The 21,202-nt window shown below is 40.7% G+C and overlaps 1 protein-coding gene across 8 annotated transcripts in view; it reads right to left on the bottom strand.

The window, feature by feature from the left end:
- The window catches only part of ARIH2 (ariadne RBR E3 ubiquitin protein ligase 2), a 46,944-nt gene that overhangs the window by 9,448 nt on the left and 16,294 nt on the right, over window positions 1–21,202 (bottom strand). For 6 of the 8 annotated variants that reach the window (XM_049640385.1, XM_049640383.1, XM_049640380.1 and 3 more), the window contains 4 exons: window positions 7,886–7,953; window positions 3,301–3,364; window positions 1,614–1,764; window positions 383–504 (listed from right to left, as the gene is read on the bottom strand). In XM_049640385.1, the coding sequence (XP_049496342.1) occupies window positions 383–504; window positions 1,614–1,764; window positions 3,301–3,364; window positions 7,886–7,953 (405 nt within the window). Of the gene's footprint in view, window positions 1–382; window positions 505–1,613; window positions 1,765–3,300; window positions 3,365–7,885; window positions 7,954–18,545; window positions 18,598–21,202 lie in introns of those variants that run through there. The other 2 variants (XM_049640386.1, XM_049640387.1) reach the window with 2 other exon arrangements.

The following is a 21,202-nucleotide window of genomic DNA, read 5'->3' as shown; positions in this document are numbered from 1 at the left end:
CTACCACTCTAGTGGTTTCTAAACTTTTAAAAAGCTGTGCAGCTCTTTCTTCAAATTACAGCATGTAGGAACGCCTGGATGGCTCAGTCAGTTAAGCGTTCAACTTCGGCTCAGGTCATGATCTCTCATGGTGTGTGATTTTGAGCCCAGCGTCAGGCTCTGTGCTGACAACTCAGAGATGGAGCCTGCTACGGGTTCTGTGTCTCCCTCTCTCTCTGCTCCGTCCCCCACTCATATTCTGTCTCTCTCTCAAAAATAAATAAACATTAAAAAAAAAAAAAAATACAGCACCTAATGGCAGCTTAGTCTACAAAGTAACTGTGATGAGAATGGATGGGAAGTAGGTCCAGGAAGACAGAGGCACAACAGGGGCTGGTCATACCTCCACATAGTCCCTAAAGAGGTAGCGCCTGTATTTGTCTCTCAATTCTTCATTGGGCAGCAATGGAAACACGAAGTCCTCTGGTGTTCGCAGTGGGCAGTCCTGAGCCATGCAAGAGACTCCTGTTGAACAAAGGCAACACGATGGACAACTGCGTCGCAGAAGACACAACAAGAATATATTTCCCCACTGAGTTCAACCAACAAATTCCATATAGGATTCCTTATAGGAAACCCTTGAAGCCACAGAATGTATTAAAAAAAAAAAAAAGAGAGAGAGAGAAATTAATATATTTACAATGATGCAACTAAGATTTCTCTCAAATTACATATAAATCACAAATAAATAGCACCATTAAAAAGGCAGTATCATCTAAAAAATCCTATACAGTACTTTGGGCACCTGGCTGGCTCAGTTGGTAGAGCATGCCACTCTTGACCTCGAGGACGTGAGTTAAAGCCCCGACTGGGCACAGAACTTAATTAAAAAAAAAAAAAAAAAAGAAAAATCCTAGGGGCACCTGGATGGCTCAGTTGGTTAAGTGTCTAACTTCAGATCATGACCTCATTGTTTGGGAGTTTGAACCCACTTTGGATCCTCTGTTTCCTCTCTCTGCCCAACTCCTCCCCTGCCCCTCCACTCGTGCAAGTGCACGCTCTCTCAAAAATAAACATTAAAAAAAAACCTATATGGTTCTTGGCTAACAATTTCATTTTGTGATGTTTAATATTATGTGCAAGTGATTTCTACCCAACACAATGAGATTCTGCAGACACCATTAATGTGATGCTAAGTTAGATCCAATATCAAGTCATATTCTAACAAATACTCCTAGAACCAATCACCAAATCTGAATTATGCTACCTAAATAGCAGCAATCTCTGAGTGTTTCTGAGTTATGGTTGCCACTTGGGCTATCAAGATAGGGTAGGCAGCTTAAGGACAGTTCTCCCAAAAAGGAGCCTTGCACTCACACTAATGTTTACATATATGCCCAAACAATAGCCTTAATCATCTCATTTTGTTCAGGACTGAGAAAAACCTTGCGACTGTTCAACCAATCAACCTGTTGGTTGGTTCCAAGCTTGAACCAATGGGAACCAATGGTTCTGACAATAAAAACCTCAATCAGGCTCAGAAGAAAACACGCAGCTGACCTGAGTACCTAAAGGGGCAGAGTTGAAGATAAATACTTCATGCTAGCCTTTTACAAATTCTGTGGCAAACTCACCTACACCCACACCGTCCTTGACAAGTACTGAGCAGTGTTGCTCCCAGCAGCTACGGCAAAACTGGTGCTGACAGGCCAGAGAAAGTAGGTTTTCCTTCCGCACAAACTGCATACACACTGCGCAGTGGTGAGGAGGGTGGGCTGTGGGAACCTGGGGAGAGGCGGAACAGAATGAGTAAAGAGGAGCCTCTAGAGTCTGGGAGGCCACAGGGGTGCCTCACACAGCTAGGTCTTTGGGAAGTGATTCTGACCCTGCAACAAGTGTTAGAGCTCAACTGAAATGTGTGGGCTCTACGGGTCCCAAGAGTTCTGAACAGAAAGCATAGATGAGGAAGACTTCCTAAAGGAGATGGTGCCTGAGTGTTCGCCCTGGACAATCTCTCGGATTCAGAGAGGCAGAGGAAGGCTGAATGGAAAACTTACAGTAGTTTGTAATGTCAGGCTGAAAAGCTCAGGATTTCCAAATTGCCAAGGTCCTTAGAGGTCATTCAGTTCAACTTCTGCTTTTAGAGGCTACTGGGTTCTTTTATAAACTGCCCCATTTGATGAACACAGCTGTCCCTCAACAAGTACTATAGAGGCTCTTAGAGGCTGAGCTGAGCGTGTAAAGCTTCTAATAGTCCCACTGCAGGTTTACTTGTCAAAGACAGTGCTTTCCCCATTATTAATGCCCAAAACACAAAATATTACAGCTTTTACTAAGTCACAACTCATCCTTAGCATACTGCACAGATGTCGAGTACAATTAATTTAGAGGATGAGGAAGGCTCCTACTAGGAAAGAAACCTTCTAGGATGTGGGCAAATAACCGCAAAGCTTGAACTCCAGAATCCATGCCATGCTACACAAACTGACAGACAAAGACAATGTGGGGACCCCTGGCCCAAGCCACAAACTGATGGAAAAGTCCACTATTAGGTTCTTGGTTAGCTAACTGGGAATACAAAAAACAATTTGAAGAAAAAGACCGTATTCTCATGTTTATCTAGTATGCTCCTAGAAATGTTCTCCCAAGAACTACTGAAGTGGCAATTTGAGCCCCAATTATTCCTCCTAAAGAGTGTTTCCAACATGGCCTTATTTATTTGAAAATATTTGCTAACTCCTAAATACACAGGAAATTGCCATGCACACTGTAAGATATAGTTCCTATCCTTAAAGCACACACAGTGTGGTAGGGGAGCTGAAAGGATGAGTGAGTCGGTACATCACACACGCAAAGACTTCAAGGCATAACTAGAGGATTTTGGAGAGGAGAGATCACGGGAGACAGGCTTTGTGAGAGAGAGCTCAATTTGGGTCTTTAAAAAATGAGTTCCACTCCCACAGACAAAGATGGGGACAGGGTCTGAACATTCCAAGCTGGGGATAGCATGAGAAGGGTCAAAGAGGCGTGCAGTAAGCTTGGGAACACCAAAGAACCCAGCAGGAATGGAACGCAGGCTGTGTGTAAGTGTAAAGAGCAAGGTGAGGCTGGAGAGGGCCCCAGGACTGGCAATGATTTATTCTCCATCCATGAGGAAACTCTTCCAACTATAATGGAAATGGAAGATTTAGGCCCATGTTGGAACAAAAATCTCAGGCATGCTGTACCAGAAACAAAGCAAGATGGTTCTCAATAACACCTTAAGCCACAGCAAGAGCCATGTGTGTCAGGAGAAGCCTTGCTCAAATGGGAGACACTCACATGTTTCGAGGGACTGGGCTGAACTCGAGCCTCAACAAGCAGCTGAGCAGAATTAGACTTGTATCTGCAAAATACAAGCAGAAATAAAGGGAATCAGAAATGAAGATAAGCATTTTAACCTGTGAACAAAATCAGAAGACACCAACAAGTGCTGCAGTTGCACTAAAGTGTCTTTGTCTCTAATTACTGTCTGACAGAACCAAGCTTCCTTTTCCTTTGTATAAATACTTTTTCCTCTTTCAACTTTTTAGTTCTCAATTTGTATGAGAATAATAACCCTGCTTCAAAGATACGAAACTATAAGAAAAATACTTATGAAATACCATATCTGTTTTCAATCCCTTTCATGAAATATAAGCAAACAGCTCTGTGTCTTCAGAACAGGGAATGATATCTTAAGACATAGAAAATGCAGAAGTGCCTGGCTGGCTCAGTCAGTAAAGTATGCAACTCTTGATCTTCTTGGTTGTGGGTTCGAGCTCTGCGCTGTGCGTAGAGATTATTTAAAAATAAAATCTTCAAAAAATAAAATAAAATAAGGGCACATGGGTGTCTCAGTTGGTTTAGCAGCCAGCTCTTGATTCCAGCTTAGGTTTTATAACACGGTTTGTGGGATCGAGCCCCAACTCAGGCTCTGCACTGACAGAGTGGAGCCTGCCTGGGATTCTCCCTCTCCCTCTCTTGGCCTCTCCCCTGCTTGAGGGCACTCTTTCTTTCTCTTTCTAAAAAATAAATAAACATAAAAAAAAAAAGGGCACAGAAAAAAGTATACAGGGTTCCTGGCTGGCTCATCGGGGAGAAGCATGTGGCTCTTGATCTTGGGGCCATGAGTTCGAGCCCCACATTGGGTATAGAGATTACTTAAATAAATAAAAACTTAATTAAAATTAAAAAAAAAAGCATAAAGGAAAACTCTGAAATATTATGTTACATTTAAGAACGTCAGTTCAGGGTGCCTGGGTGGCTCAGTTGGTTAAGCATCTGACTTCGGCTCAGGTCATGATCTGGTGGTTCACGAGCTCGAGCCCCACATCGAGCTCTGAGCTGACAGTGCAAAGCCTGCTTGGGATTCTCAGCTCTCTGTCCCTGTCCCCACCCCTCTCTCTCAAAATAAATAAGTAAACTTAAAAAAAAAAAAAAAAAGGATATCAGTTCATCAGAACACACCATAAAGTGAAAAACCCGGCTATATAAATAAATAGAAGGTAACTCAATACATACATAACAGGCAAAAGACTGATACTCAGAATAAATAAAAGCAAATTTTCTACAAATCCATTTGAAAAGACAAAATAACAATAAAAAACAAAGACAGAACAAGCATTTCATAGGAAAAAAAAGCACAAACGGCCATGAATGAGAAAAGATGCTCAACCTCCATAATAATCTGGGATACTGAAATTAAAAACAATTAGATGCCATTTATACCCACCCACCAGATTGTAAAACTTCAAGGGTGACAGTATCAGGAACATTCATACCACTGGTGGGCATATAACATGGTACAATCACTTTGGAAACATTTTGTCATTTAGCAAAGCTAAAGAAACACACACCCTATTGCCCAGTAACTCACTTCCTACACTCAACCCTAGAAAAATTATATGACACTAGCGGTCATACACACAAGTTTTCAGAGCTGCATTATTTATAACAACAAAAAACTAAAATTCACAGTCACAAATGTTGACAGGAATATGGATAGGATGTCTTAAGATGCAACCTTGTTAATTTAAAAAGTTTAAGAATACAGACAGCATGATTCCATGTCTGTAAAGTTCTAAAAACATCCAAAAGTAAAGGATATATAATTTAAGAACAAATAAGAGGGGCGCCTGGGTGGCTCAGTCGGTTGAGCATCCGACTTCGGCTCAGGTCATGATCTCACGGTTTGTGAGTTCGAGCCCCGTGTCGGGCTCTGTGCTGACAGCTCAGAGCCTGGAGCCTGCTTTGGATTCTGTGTCTCCCTCTCTCTCTGACCCTCCCCCATTCATGCTCTGTCTCAAAAATGAACATGAAAAAAAAAAAAATTAAAAAGAATAAATAAGAAAATGATCAATACTGAATTCAAGATACTGGTTGCTTCAAAGAAGGAAGGGGGTGTGGCTAAGCAGGAACTGCCACCAGAAGCTTCAGAATAAAATGTCCACTTCTTATTTGAATGGACACTTAAATGTGTTTGCTTAATCATTCTTTAAAACCTATACATTATCACGTGTGCACATACATTTTTGAAAAATTAGTATTTCATAATCAAAATTGGGAATGAGGTATGAAATATATACATTTAAAAATAAAAACAGGGGCACCTGGGAGGCTCAGTCGGTTAAGCATTTGACTTTGGTCATGATCTCACCATTCCTGAGTTCGAGCCCCCGCATCAGGCTCTGTGCTGACAGCTCAGAGCCTGGAGTCTGCGTCAGATTCTGTGTCTCCCCTCTCTCTACCCCTCCCCTGTTCGTGCTCTCTCTCTCTCAAAAATAAACATAAAAAAATAAAAATACAAATAAATAAAATTTTTTTAAAAAAAGGGGCGCCTAGGTGGCTCAGTCAGTTAAGCATCAAACTTTGGCTTGGGTCGTGATCTCACGGCTAATGAGTTCGAGCCCTACACTGGGCTCTCTACTGTCAAGGCAGAGCTCACTTTAGATCCTCTGTCTCCCTCTCTGTCTGACCCTCCCCAACTTGTTTTCACTCTCTCTAAAATAAATGTTAAAAAAATAAAAATAAAAACAGGTGCCTGGGTGGCTTAGTCAAGTGTCCGACTCTTGATTTTGGCTCAGGTCATGATCTCATGGTTGTGGGATCAAGCTCCGTGTCAGGTTCTGTGCTATCAGCATAACATAAGAGAATCCCTGCTTGGAATTCTCTCTTTCCCTTTCTGCCCCTCCCTCACTCACACACACTCTCTCTCAAGATAAATAAATTTTAAAAAGTAAAAATAAAAACAATTATCCTGTGGCAATGAAAGTGCCACACAAAACCCAGGAAAATGCATTACCCAAAAATCAGGAATCTGAGCAGGGAACAATGTCTCATGTAAGTGTGACTTCCTTATTTCACTTAGAATGCCTCCCTTCCACTGCTTTTATTCCTACTTCTCACGCTAGTAACCTTAATATCTGCAGCCATCTTGTCCTTTCCCAAGTTAGGCTACAGAGTCTGGGCAGTGAGAGGTACCCCACTGCTGGAACCTACATGGTTCCAGAATTGTGAGTAGTAGAAACAGCACTGCAGACAATGGAAGTTCACACAGAAGTCTATCTAAATGTATTCGGCTCTTAAGGATAGAGAGTGAGAGTGAGAATGCAGTGGGTGGGATCAGGAGCACACTTGCTCCTTCCTGAGTGAGCTACGCTGCTCCAGTGGGTACAGCCATCCCAGTTATGTTTAGCCTGGAAAAGGAAAGGTATGACCTTCCTTCCTCTGAAGATAAATGGATCACACCATTCAAAAAAAGACTCACTGTGGTGTGAAAGGGCAGGAGCGGCAACCAGTGATTCTCACCAGTGGCAGTTTTGTTCTCTAGAGGTTATTTGGCAGTATCTGCTGATCTTTTTGATTTCACAGACTGGGGGTGCTAATTTCAGTGTGCCAGATTATTATGAAGGTTGAGTATCTTTTCATGTTAATGGTCATTTGAGCTTTCTTTTCTGTGAAATGCTTGTTTGGTATTTTGCCCATTTTTTTAAAGTTTATTATTTTTTGGGGGGGAGCGGGAGGGGGGGGGGAGACAGAGAATCCCAAGCAGGCTCTGCACTGATAGGAGCAGTGGGGCTGAATGTGGGGCTCAGGTTCAAGCTCAAGAACTGTGAGATCCTGACCTAAGCCAAAACCAAGAGTTGGACACTTAACCAACTGAGCCACCTAGGCGCCCCTTGCACATTTTTTATTGTTATTTTGTCTTTTCAAGTGGATTCTGCCAAACCTCCTACAACTCACAGAACAGTGTCCCCATGACAAAGAGTTATCTATCCCAAAATGGCAGGAGTGCTGAGGATAAGAAACCCTAAGCTAGAAAGAAGCACATGCCTATGAAGGTGGGACACAGGGACTCGTCCCAGAGGGTGCAGGAGGAGGAGAAACCCCTCCTCCTGAGAACTTCCAGGATACCTCAAGACTTGAAGATCAGAGCCAAGAGCTCTGGTTCTGATGGTAAGCTGGCCCACCTTTTCTGAAGGTAATATTCAAAAGTATGTTGCATTCCTCACTTGATATATCCAAAAGAAACAAATGGAGATGTTGGCAAGTGTTATCTAGAAGGGCACTGATTACAAATTTAAAAAGGCATAAAAAAACTGAACTAACTTCACTGTCTACAACAGGAGTTAGGAAAAAGCATGGAACATCTATGTGATAAAATACTAAGCCAGCAATAAAACTGAGGTAGAAAAAAATATAATGCAAACATGGAAAAATATTCACCATATACAGAGAGGAAAAAAGGATATACAATATGATCCAGTGTTTTAAATACATAATATGCACATTGCAAGGATATACTCCAAAACATAATCACCACTGGGTGGGTGGGCAGAGAAAGAAGCTATGGGCAATGCCATGTCTCTTCCTCCAAACACCTTACCTGTCCAGTATCTCTGCAACTTGCCAGTGGAAATTAACTAATATAAGTTTAGCAACTGAATGAGATACCTAAAAAGAAGAAAGAAAAAAAAAATCAAATTACAACTGTAGTTTCTTTCACAGAGCTTCACATTTTGAGAAGTGCATACACATTCATGTCTATAGCAGGCCCAGGCTTGACTTCCAAATTCTTCCTCTTGGTTCTCTGCTTCATCTTTTAAGTTCAGACTCTTATGACCTTAGTGATTTCCCAGATCTCTTTAACTTTTCTTTGTTTTCATTAATGACCCTTCCAAGAAATCAATCTGAATTGAATCTTAAGCAAAACCTCCCTGTCTACAGTTAACAATCCAGTGTTCAATTTAAGCAAAAAAGCTGTGTTCTCTAAAGTGGTCTATGTTCCCTCAAGCTGCTGTAGGAGGCCACACATGGGAAGTGCACCTCTAGTTAGGCCCATTACTTGCAGAAAATCTCTAGGCTTGGACTTCTTGTATAATTCCAGCAAAACAACACACACCTGTATAAAATCTCCAAATTCCTGCCAACCAATGAGCCCTGATTGCAGGAAGATTTAAAAGCCTTGGGGCACCTGGGTGGCTCAGTCAGTTAAGTGTCTGGCTCTTGATTTCAGCTCAGGTCATGATCTCACTGTTCATGAGATTGAGCCCCACATCAAGCTCTGTGCTTACAAGTGCGGATTCTGCTTGGGATTCTCTCTCTCTACCTCTCTCTGCTCCTCCTGCATGTGCACATGCGCTCTCTCTCTCTCTCTCTCACTCTCTCAAAATAATAAACTGGGGGAAAAAAAGTCTATGGGCAGTCTTTGTGGCCCCTACCTTTTAAAGCACACTTGTTATTTCCCAAAAATAAACAAACATTGAAAAAATAATAATTTAAAAAAAAAAGGGTGCCTAGGTGGCTCAGTTGGTTAAGCGTCTGCCTTCGACTTAGGTCATGATCTTGCAGTTCCTGACTTTGAGCCCCACATCGGGCTCTGTGCTGACAGCTCAGAGCCTGGAGCCTTGTTTGGATTCTGTATCTCTCTCTCTGCCCCTCCCCTGCTCAGACTCTGTCTCTCCCTCAAAATAAACAAAAAAATTAAAAAAAAAAATGTTTTTCAAGCACACTGGTTATGGCTGTCACAGAGTCTCAGAAGTGCTTTGAGCTAGCAATTCTACTTCTGTAAATTTTTCTGAAGAGATCATAGAGGATAGGTGTACCACAGTGTTTTACAAGAGTAAAAAATTAAAAATAACCTAAATGTCTAATAAAAAGGAACTAGGTAAATAATATATGACATATCCATGCAATGAACTATGCAGTCATTGAAAAGGATGTTACAGAAATAAGTTTGACATAGGAAGAAGTTCATATTTTAATATTAGGCTAAATAAGCCAGTAGTAAGATAGCATGTACATGTTATAGCCACAATATCCTGTTAATAGGGGAAGCAGACTAGTTACAAAAAGGAACAGCCTGAGGTTGTCAAGAGTAGGGTAGGGCCACAGAAGATGGGGTTGTGTTTGGAGGTCTAGATGAGGCTTCCCAGAGAGAGCACTGCAGAGCAGGAGGGTGCCACTAAATCAAGGAGAAACGAGAAGCACGCTTGAGGCCAGGGAGCTAAGAGAACACACAGAACCTTAGTACTCTGTTTACTGGACTGAGTCTTTAAACTGGAGCTACCAAGGAACCGTAAGGTAGTACATGCTTGGTCCACAAATAAGAACTGCAGAGAGGGGAGACACAGTGACCAACTTGCAACCCCTGCTCCTAGAGCTCAAGTTACTCCTGAAAGGAGACAGATGCAACTTACTAAGCAAGGGCATGTCCCAGTGCATAATCAGCATCAAAGGTTGTGCACTGAGTGAATGCCTTTCTGTCTTGCAGCCCAGGAACATCTGGAGAAAACCCAGGTCTCAAGACAGCACACTTCACTAAGGATGGGGGTCCCCACTTCTCTTCCATGCATGGGAAGAGGCATCAGACTCAGGCATGTTGCTGTAGTATTTTCTTGTTGAGGACCATGGAGACTTTAGGTCTAGGATTCCTGAATTATAACTGACATTTCTCCTCACTGTAGCCATAACAAAACTATTTATCCACAGCAAACCACTATCACAAAATGAAAAGGACAAAACATACAGTTTAAACTTAAATAATGGTCTTGAATGTAGCTCCTGGCTACAAACTTTCTTAAAAACCTGACAGTGATACTGTTTTTGGATGACCTCCTCACAGCCTTTTCTATCATCTCTTACCTAATGGAGCCCAGTCAGACCTACACCATCGTCTGTCCTGACTTCTAAATGTCTTGCCATGCTGTGGTATGAAACCATCTGGGAAACCCAGAGAAGTCCTGGCCATGTCTAACAGCCACCTCCCCTTTCTCACCATTGATGGCTTAGGTGAAGCCTTTAAGCTGAGACAGGGGTCAGGCTGCCTCTCATCCACAGAATCCTGAACTTTACTGGACACAGGGGGACCACTCAATGACACCAATTATTAAATGATATCATGTCTGTAATCTGTGGATTTTCAAGATGGAATTCTTCAACCTTCCTTAAGAAACAGAATGTTAACACTCTACCTCGTCTGATCCCTTGATTTGAACAGCACTAACAGCAACAACAAAACCTCAGAATTAGCACACCAGGTGCAGCCCACCTATGGAAAATCTGGCCCTCTGTTGAAACAGAAATTTTATTAATGACTGCAAATCCACTAATGACCAGCTCAGAATATCCCAGCAGATTTGAGTTTTGGTGAGAACAGATTATGTGAAGAGAAGATACATCTAGCACTTTATGGAACTGACAGTGGAGTGATAGGAATCTATTCTTTCAGTGCCAACAGCCAAGAATACGTCAATATATACAAGATAGTAGGCACACACACGTCAGCTGTATGCACCCCCCACTAGCCTTCTGCAGGAAGTGCTACTGTGATCCCTAAGTCACAGATGGGGGTGTGAAAATGGCCCATATTGTGTCCACAGTGTATCACAGAAAGTCAGGGATTCTTTCCCTCAATAATCCAATATAAGCCTGAAGACACCCAGAGACAATTTAAGCAAAATGCAGTGTGACTGCACCTTGCCCTATAATGGACACCAGGGAATCTATAGGGAAGTCAGGTTCCAAAAGGCTCTCTGGCAAAAACAGCACAGGGGTAGAGGAAGAGGACCTAGAAGAATTTATGCTAAAAAAAGGAGTCTCAGCAGTGAGGCTACCTCATCCCTGATTTGGGGTCACAAGAGAGAACTGACTGCACACACACCCCAGCAGTATCTCAGAGGAAGCAACCACAGGTGATTTGGGGGCAGAAAAGGATGTGTGTTGGGGGCAGGGGCACTATTTAAGCCATTTTCCACAAAAGGGCCAGGACAAACCTTGGGGAGGATATTAAAACATTAAAGAGTACAAACAGCTAAACTCTCGCAGGAAAGAACTCCCTGAGTTTTCATGCCATTACTGTCTAATGATCAAAGAGTTATTCAGAATCTATCAGAGTCAATACTTCACAACTGGGGAGTCTTCCATTCTTCTCTATATTTTCAATTGTGGAGAACAGAATCTTCCAGCAGAATCAAGATGAACCCTTGCTACACTGTTTTGATCAAGAAATTAGCAACCTATTAGTACTATTGTCTGGACCCCTCCACTCCATAACCTTTAGGATTACCTTCCTGAAACCCTGACTGAAAAGTATTAAGACAGCTCTTACAGAGCTGTTACATCTTGCCAAGATCAGTTCCCACACTGCTTAAAACCCATCACTGCTTTCCAGTACTGACAAGACAAACCTGAAGCCCTTAGTGGAAGTCATCAGAACCATTGTGCCCTGGAGTCCAGCAACAGACCAAGTGATTCTAGCATCCCCATGCACTTTGCTAACTGTTCTCTGCCAAGAATGCCCTTTTCTGTAGCAAATATTTGGAAATTAAAGAACATACTTCTGAGCAGAACTGGTGTGTCAAATAAGAAATCACAAGAGAGGGGCGCCTGGGTGGCTCAGTAGGTTGAGCATCGACTTCTGCTCAGGTCACGATCTCGTGATTGACGAGTTTGAGCCCTGCGTCGGGCTCTGTGCTGACAGCTCAGAGGCTGGAGCTAGCTTCGGATTCTGTGTCTCCCTCTCTGTCTGCCCCTCCCCTGCACATGCTCTGTCTCTCTCTGTTTCAAAAATAAATACATACTAAAAAAAAATTTTTTTTTAAAGAAAGAAAAAAAAAATCACAAGAGAAATTAGAAAATGTTTTGAGGGGCGCCTGGGTGGCTCAGTCAGTTAAGTGTCCAACTTCAGCTCAGGTCATGATCTTACAGTTTGTGGGTTGAAGCCCTGTGTCATGCTAGGCACTGACAGCTCCCATCTTGGAGCCTGCTTCAGATTCTGTGTCTCCCTCTATCTCTGCCCCTCTCCCGCTTGTGTGTGCTCCTCTCTCTCTCAAAAATAAACAAACACTAAAAAAAAAAAAAGAAAGGAAGAAAGAAAGAAAGAAAATGAAAATGTCTTGAACTGAATAATGAAAATACCACAGAATTTGGTGAGATGCAGCTAACATGATGCCAGGGAGAAATTTACAACTGTAAATGTTTATACTAGGAAATAAAATCCTTAAGTCCCCCTTGAGAAACTAGAAAAAGATGATAAAACTTAAAGCAAGTGAAAAGAAAAAAATAATAAAGAAAAAAAAACAAGAAATAAATGAAATCCAAACCAAATAATATTGAAAATTAACAGGAGTGCCTGGGTGGCTCAGTCAGTTACGCGCCCGACTCTTGATTTCAGCTCAGGTCATGATCTCACAGTTTTTGAGTTCAATCAAACCCTGTGCCAAGCTCTGTGTTGCCAGCGTGGAAGCTGCTTGGGATTTCCTCTTTCTCTCTCCCTCTCTCTGCCCCTCCCTTGCTCTCACTCTCTCAAAATAAATATTAAAAAACTTAAAAAAAAAAAAAAAAAGAAAATTAACAAACCCCATTAGTTGATTCTTCAAAAAAATCAACAAGGGGTGCCTGGGTGGCTCAATGAGTTAAACACCCAATTCTTGATTTCAGCTCAGGTCATGATCTCACAGTTCATGAGTCCAAGCCTCACTCTGACAGGGCAGAGCCTGCTTGGGATTCCTCCCCCCACCCCGCCCCCCACCCCTCACTTGCATACTCTTTCTCTCAAAATAAATAAACTTAAAAAAATAGATCAATAAAATTGATAAAAACTTTAGCTAGATTAAGAAAAAGAGAATACAAATGACCAATAATGGGTGAAAAAGGGATAATAAATTTAAATCTTAGGTGAAATTGACAAGATTCTTGAAAAATACTTAGCAAAACTGACACAAAATAGAGAAGATAAACAGAATAGCTCTTATATCTACTACAGACATTGACTTTATGATCAAAAATTTTCTCACAAAATTCCCATGCCCATAAGTTTTTACTGTTGAATGCTATCAACACCAATCTTACTTTTAGAAACTCAAGGAAGTTATACTTCTTCCAATTCATTTTATGAAGCTAACATAATAACCCTGATATAAAAATCTGACAGAAATATAACAGAAAGAAAATTACAGACCAGTATCCCTTATGAACATAAACACAAAAATCAATCCAAATATTTTAGCAAATTAAATCCATCAATATAGAAAAAGGACAATATATGATAATGAAGTGAGGTTTATCCAAGGAATGGAAAGCTGATTTAACATGTGAAAACTATTGTAATTCATTGAATTAACAAAATAAAGGTGGAAAAAATGATCATTTCAGACACAGAAAACCCATTTGACAAAATTCATTCAAGATATAAATTTGCAGCAAATCAGGACAAAAAGTGAATTACCTGAGAGGTGAGGGAGAAAAAGTGAACTGCCTGAATCTGATATAGGGCACCTATGAAAAAACATTATACTGAATGCTAAGATCAAGAAAATGGCACAGATGACCATCCTGACCATTTAACATTATACTGGAGGCCCTAGCCAGGGCAATAGGGCAAAGAGAAAAGAAAAAAAAGACATTAAATAAAGATTGGAAAAAGAAGCAAATCTGTCTCTATTCTTAGATAAAATTGATTGTTTACTCCGAATATCCTAATATGCAAAAACTACTACTAGAATAAATGAATTATGAGATAACAAAACACAAAGTCAATACACAAAAATCAAACGTATTTCTATACAGCAGCAAACAAATGAAAACTAAAATTTTAAACAGGTGAAATGTATTTTAGTAATATATTTTATTTAGACCAATATATCTGAAATATTATTTCAACAGGTAATCCACAAAAAATTATTCAAGAACTATTTTATTTTACATCTTTTTTCTTTAAGTTTATTTGAGAGAGAGCTAGCATGTGAGCATGCACGTGGGGGGGCGGGGGGGGCAGAGAAAGACAGAGACAGAATCCCAATCAGGCTCCGTGTTGTCAGCATGGAGTCTAATATGGGGCTTGATCTCATGAACCATTAGATTAAGACCTGAGCTGAAATCAAGAGTTGGCCACCCAACCAACTGAGCCACCCAGGCGCCCCTTACATCCTTTTTTTCATATGAATCTTCAAAGTACACTTTTATTTTATTTTTAAATGTTTTATTTATTTATTCATTTTTTAGAAAGCATGAGCCGGGGAGGGGCAGAGAGAGAGAGGGGGACAGAGGATCTGAAGTGGGCTCTGCACTGAGAGCGATGAACTCGATATGGGGTTCGAATTTACAAACCGCGAAATTATGACCTGAGCCGATGTCAGACGCTCAACCGAGCCACACAGGTGCCCGAAAAGTACACTTATATTTTAGAATCACAGCATATACCAATTCAAAATGGCCGCATTTCAAATCTCAATGGCTACATGTGTTCATAGCCACCATACTGAACAACATAGCTACAGACTGAAGACAATCAAAATTAATCAAAATCAAAGCAGGGTTTTTTCGGGGGTGGGGGGCAAGAGGCACACATTAACAGTTGATCCTAAAATCCATGGAAATGGAAATGACCCAGAATATCCAAAGCAATCTTGAAAGAGAAGAGCAAAGTTGGAGGACTTATGCCATCTGACTCTAACACTTACTATAAAGCTATAGTAATCAAGGCAGGAGGGTACATACAGGCTTAAAAACAGACATAAAGATCAATGCAACAGAATAAAATTCAGAAGTAAACTCAGACATTTATGGTTAATTTTAAACAAAGGTGCTAAGGAATTCAAGAGAGGAAACATTCAACAGATGGTTCTGGAATAACTGAACATCATTATGCAAAAACAAAACAGAACTTGGACACTTCATATCACACAAAAATTAACTCAAAATAGTTCACAGATTTAAATGTAAAACTAAAAACTTCTACAAGAAAATCTTTGCAACCTTGGCTTAGGCAAAGATTTCTTACATAAGACAATGAAAGCACATTGATAAACTGAACTTCATCAGAATTAAACTTTTACTCTTCAAAGACATTAAGAAAATGGAAGAGATAAGCCACAGAGGGAAAATAATTACAAATCATGTATCTGATAAAGGATTTAATTCAGAATCTATAAAGAACACATGCAACTCAAGAAGACAACCTGATTTTTAAAAATGGATGAAAGATTTGAACACTTCACCCCAAAAATGTATGAACAGTAAATAAGCAAAAGATCTTCAATATCATTAGTCATAAGGGAAATGCAAATTAAAACCACAAGATACCACTTCACACTCACTAGAATGAATATAATCCAAATGACTGTCAATACCAAGAGCTAGCAAGAATGTGGAGAAACTGGAACCCCTACAGAATGCTGGCAGCAATGTAAAATAGTAGTCACCTCAGAAAACAGTTTGGCAGTTTCTTAAAACGTTAAACACACATATTACAACCTAACAATCCCACTCCCAGATATCTATCCAAGAAAAATGAAAGCATATGTCCATTTAAAGCCCTAGACATGAATGGTCATGGCAGCCTATTTCAGAATAGCTTCAAACTGGAAACAACCCAATGTCCACAACTGATGAATGAATGGATAAAAAAAAATGTAATATATCCATACAACAGAAAATTCAGCAATAAAAAGGAAAGCACTACTGACATGTAATATGACATGGGTGAACCTCAAAAACATTATGCTCAGTGAAAGCAGCTGGACACAAAAGACTACATATTGTATAATTCCTTTGATATGAAATTTCTAAAAAAAAAAGGTAAAACCATACATACAGAAAGATGATCACTAGTTGCCTGGGGCTGTGAGCAGGGACTGACTACTAACCAACACATGGGAACTTTCCAGATGATGAAAATATTCTATAACTCAGATTGTGGTGATGGTTACATAGTTGTATAAATTTACTAAAATTCTTCTAATGGTACACTTTACAATGGGTGAATTTAATGGAATGTAAATAATCCTTCAATAAAGCTGTATAAAAATAAAATTGGTCAATGGCTAGATATATAACAAAACAAACGTAGCAAAAGGTTAGCAACTGTATAATCTTGATCACAGGTATATGGATGTCCAGTATACAATTCCTTAAACTTCTTTGTATGTTTTAATTTTTCATAATAGAAGTCAGGACGGAAAAGTTTGCCAAATTTATTTAACATAATGGCAATAACTTGCATAAACAAATGTTACAATAAACAAAAGGCTGACCTTTAAGCTACTGCATTAGTCACTCTGACCTTTCGAAAAATCCTCCTTCAGAGTTTTAACATAGTTTTGACTAAAGGTTAACTGATCATACAATGTGAATTTCAGCATAAATAGATACAACTTCCATACAGGTCTATAATGCTAGTTAACTTTATAATGCTCTCTGGCTCTCTCTCGACCTCCCAGACCAAGCTTTCTTAGTGTTCCACTAGATGCTCTGCTCCTAGTCTTTTGGCTCCTTAAATGTTGCTGTTCCACAAAGCACAGCTCTCAAGCCTGTCTTTGGGTTATCACAGTCATGTCTAAAAGCCTTGGTCAGTGTGAACATAAGCCCCAAAGATAAGAACTCTTTTATTTTTCCTGGGAGCTGGGGAAGGGATGTGACTGATCAAGGTGGGGAAGGGAGGGCAGGTAGTGGTATAAAGTTCATCAAAGACTGAAGGGTTCCCTTGAGTCTCTGGTGGCCCAGAGAAGGCTTTTACAGAGTTAAAGATAAGGTTAAGAGCAGAAGCCAAGAGCAGCCTATCTTCCCTGCCCTTTTTCCCTCTTTCCCTGTATCCTCAAACCTGACCAGTTCCTAGGGTCAGGAGCCTCTAAGGAGCTTTCCTTCTAGATTGAAAAAAACTGTGGGATTGCCCTCTGTTGTCATTTACCCTAACCACTGCTCTGCATTGCCAATCCAATCTTGCCTGGTTTTGCATTCCATTTACAATCCTCAAACCCTCAAGTGGTTCCCATATCTTTATTCCAGGAAGCCCTTAGCTACATGCATGCCAGAAAGGACTTTACTGCTGGTCATCAATATATCCCACAGGTTGCAGACAAAAACCTTCTGTCATCTTCTATAATCTATGTTTGGGACAGATGCTTAAAAGATATTTCCCTGATACAGGTCCTCAAAACATGTCCAGTAGTTACCACTTGTGCATAGATATCTAAAGGAGTAGACAGCTGCTGGGAGTCAAGTTCTCCTTTCTGTTTCTTATAAACAATATATTAAGTGTGCTACACAATTCTATCCCTACTTCATAAGGAGGACTTGGGCGGTAGGGAGTGGGAACCAGTGGGAAATCCAGAATTTGGGCAATGATGCTAAGATTTTCTCACAGAGATGTAATAAAGTGTACAAGAATGCTTTAGCCTTTGTTGCCATCAAGGAGGTCCTCACTGGTTAACAGTAGTACATAAGTCCACAACCTCTGCATTTCAGTAGATATTCTGGAGACACTTTCTTCCATGTTCTAAGGGCTTCAGAGACTAGAGAAATGAAATAGTGTAAACATCAAACTGTCAGTTAGAGAGGAGAACACCTTGATAAAACCTCTGAATCTTGTGGCCTCCAACCCACTCATTACAAGGAGACAGCAGCAGGATTTCAAGACCTTAGATAAGGCAACAGCAGCAGCAATTTGGTTATCGGCTTATACTTCAGCAATTCTGACTTGCTGCCCCACCCTGTATTTCAAATTTACTGCTGTATATTTTCTCCGTTAGGTCCCTACGCAGAAAGCTGACTGTGGCAAAATGATTTTTTATATCACAGGTCCCTGAGCCTACCTCTTCTTAATCTCCTGACCACAAAGAACTTAAAATACCAGAGCTACTGAAGGAAATGGTAAGTACATACAACATTCTAGACCCTTTCTAACACAGCCAACATCCATCTTTGGGGAAAATGTTTTAAGACTTTCAGGAAATTTAACAGTTACTACTTGACATCCCAGAGCACTTGGATCGTATATGTTTATTATTCAAAAATAATGCATAAGATATGTTGATTTTATATAAGGATCAAGGCACGTAGTGAATAGCCTCTGCTCTTGACAACAGTTCTCCCGGAAACCCACGAACATGGTCAGTTGCTTCTTCCTCTTTTTAGTCTCCTACAGTTGATTCAAGCTGTCCAGCCCTCAGGGACAAGTTAATAACACAGCTCGCAAACAGAATTTTTTCCCCCAGAAAAAAGAAATCCAGCAGCCCACCAAAACTGTCACCATCCCTTCCCACACTTACCAGTGCCATAGGGAGGATGCAGCTGATGGCAGTGAGCATCAACGGCCTGAAAAAATACAGGTGGTAGTTTCAATTTTTATTTAGAATTCTTACTTGCCAACTGCCTGAAATTTTTTAAGGCTACACGAATGGGTCTCCATGCCTCAGCCTGTGTTAAGCCACTTTGTAGTCCAATCACATTTGTTAACAAACACTAGTGGTCATTCACTAAACAGCAGAGATGAAGGAAAGGAGTGAATTGTGGGTGAGCTTCTGGGCCAGGATAGAAAGGGACATGATAAAGGAAAGCTAGCCTAAGGAGATCAAGATGGATGAATTCAGGTCTTGGAGGGTGGGGGGTGAGGCGAGAAGGTACTAAAGGAGTAAGAGGAAGAAACAAGGTTAAAGCACAGAGACAAAGGAGTAGGTGAACATCGGCCTACTAGAATGGGACAAAATCAGCAGCAATGGTGGTGGCAGTGGGGTCCCAGCTACCTTAGGCGAGGCTCACCCCTACAATCAAATTTAAGTGGGTGGGCCTTCATTCTCCCATACTTCACATCTACATATTCTCAGCTTCTAGAAGGTCAGCTCTCTGGCACCTGATCATAACTTGGCTTCCTTTCACTTTTTCTTTACAGGTCTCCACGGAGGGAGGGCACACTTGTAACTGAGGAACTCACATTATTCATGCTTTAAAAATCTGATTAAATTTGAAGATTTCTCTCCAGTCTAATCTTAACTCAGTACTGTCTCTGATCGTTAAAATACCAAAAAACCCAACAACCTCCCCAAATAAAGTTATTTACACAAAACACAATAAAGCAAAAATATGAAAGTCATCATCCTTGACCATAAGGACACTTTTTTATTATGAAAAATTCCAAGCATCTACAAAGTGAAGAATATGATGAGACCCATGCATCCATCACCCAGCTCCAACATCAACTCATGGCCAGGTCCACTCTATCTGTACCTCATCTATCCCCCACCAGCTACATTATCATGGAGTAAACCCAGCCAGACTATCTTTTAGGGTGTGCATTTTAATAGAAAACCTCTGGGAAGTACTCAGTACAAAAGGCTGGTTGAGCCCCTACTAGAATTCTGTGTTTTCCAGGGGGTTCCATATAAGCAGGATGATCACCATTTTTACAAACCAAGGTCGTATCCAGTAACCAAAGCCAAAAAAAAAAAAAAAAAAAAAAAAAGGCAGACGGGAGCTGACATCCAACGAATTGCACATAGTAGGATTAAAATCCAAATCTTTTACCATGTTTCTGCAGCCAAAGCCCATCTTATCCAAAAATGATTTCAAATAATGCTCTTCCTCTTGTAGCTACTGCTACTGTGAGGAGGCAAGTAAGAGGTAATACCAAATACTATCTGGGCAGTATCATTCAGATCCCCCCTCTTCTCTACAGGATACCTCAGAGGCTAGCATATCTTACTGACAAAGCCACAAAGTCCAAGAGCATATTTCAAAGACAGAGCTACAGATTGCTGGCCTTAGCTACGCTCAAAACATATAATGCTATTTTTATAACCCTTCTGTTTATATAAAACTCCATCAAGGAGTGCCTGGGTGGCTCAGTCTGTTAAGTGTCTGACTCTTTAATTCGGCTCAGGTCATGATCCCAGGGTCGTGGGACCTGCCATGTCAGGCTCCATGCAGTGTGCGAAGCCTGCTTAAGATTCTCTCTCTGCTCCTCCCCCATGCTTGCAGCCATACATGCTCTCTCTAGAAAGAAAAAAAGGAAAGAAGAAAGGAAGAAAGAACAACTCTGCCAGAAAGGAAGCTCCTTGAGGGCAGAGATGTATAACAATTTCCTTCTCTGCCATACCCAAGCACCTGGAACAATAGCAGTGCCAGTACTAGGTCCTACATGCTAACGCTTCCTTCTGTCACCTCATACCCACATTCTCCTCCAGAAGCCAGAGAGGCACCAAGAGCTTTCAAGCCTTCATGGGCTTGAAAGAGGCAGGGTAAGGCCAAATATAGCTCCTGTGAGGAAGGTTAAAAACAAACAAACAAACAAACAAAATGTAAGAGGTCTTCTGAGAGTTGCAGAGGGTTCTGAAAGGCAGAGAGGCTCACAGGAGGTTTGAGGAGGCAAAAATCAAACATATGGGTTAGGGAGAGGGGCAACAGGAAGGAGTTCAGATTGGAGTCTGGAGAAGCTACTTTAAGTTTTTCAAAAGACCAAGATAATCAAAGTGGAACTTTTAGTGGATGTATCAGAAAATATGAAACAAAAGTAGAAGAGGATTTATTTATATCTCCTCTCTCACCACTTTAAAAAAAGAGGTGGCAGAAACTAAAGGCAAAGAGATCTTAAAATTATTTTATGGTAGAGGTCAAACTATTTTTTCCCCATCTTTCAGCATCTATCTAAAAGTTAAAACAACAGAAGACACTCAGAAAACACTTGTTTATTGGGAATCAACAAATTCTTAACCTACCCCAATCACCAATGAACAATGAACAAAGTAAATCAAATGGTTCATAAAGAGCACTTTGATGAAAAGGATCAATACCCACCACCCCATCCCTCCCCAGCCTCCCAGTCTTCCAATACAGGAGAAATCTCTACCATTTCTTCTGGTTGTCACCAACCTCACTAAGTGTGCCCACAATTCTCTAGCAGATTTAGTTTACTTATACCACTCCCTACCTT

The sequence above is a fragment of the Panthera uncia genome, chromosome A2 (assembly GCF_023721935.1).
Source record: "Panthera uncia isolate 11264 chromosome A2, Puncia_PCG_1.0, whole genome shotgun sequence".
NCBI lineage: Eukaryota > Metazoa > Chordata > Mammalia > Carnivora > Felidae > Panthera > Panthera uncia.
This window is presented reverse-complemented; position numbering and strand designations above follow the sequence as displayed.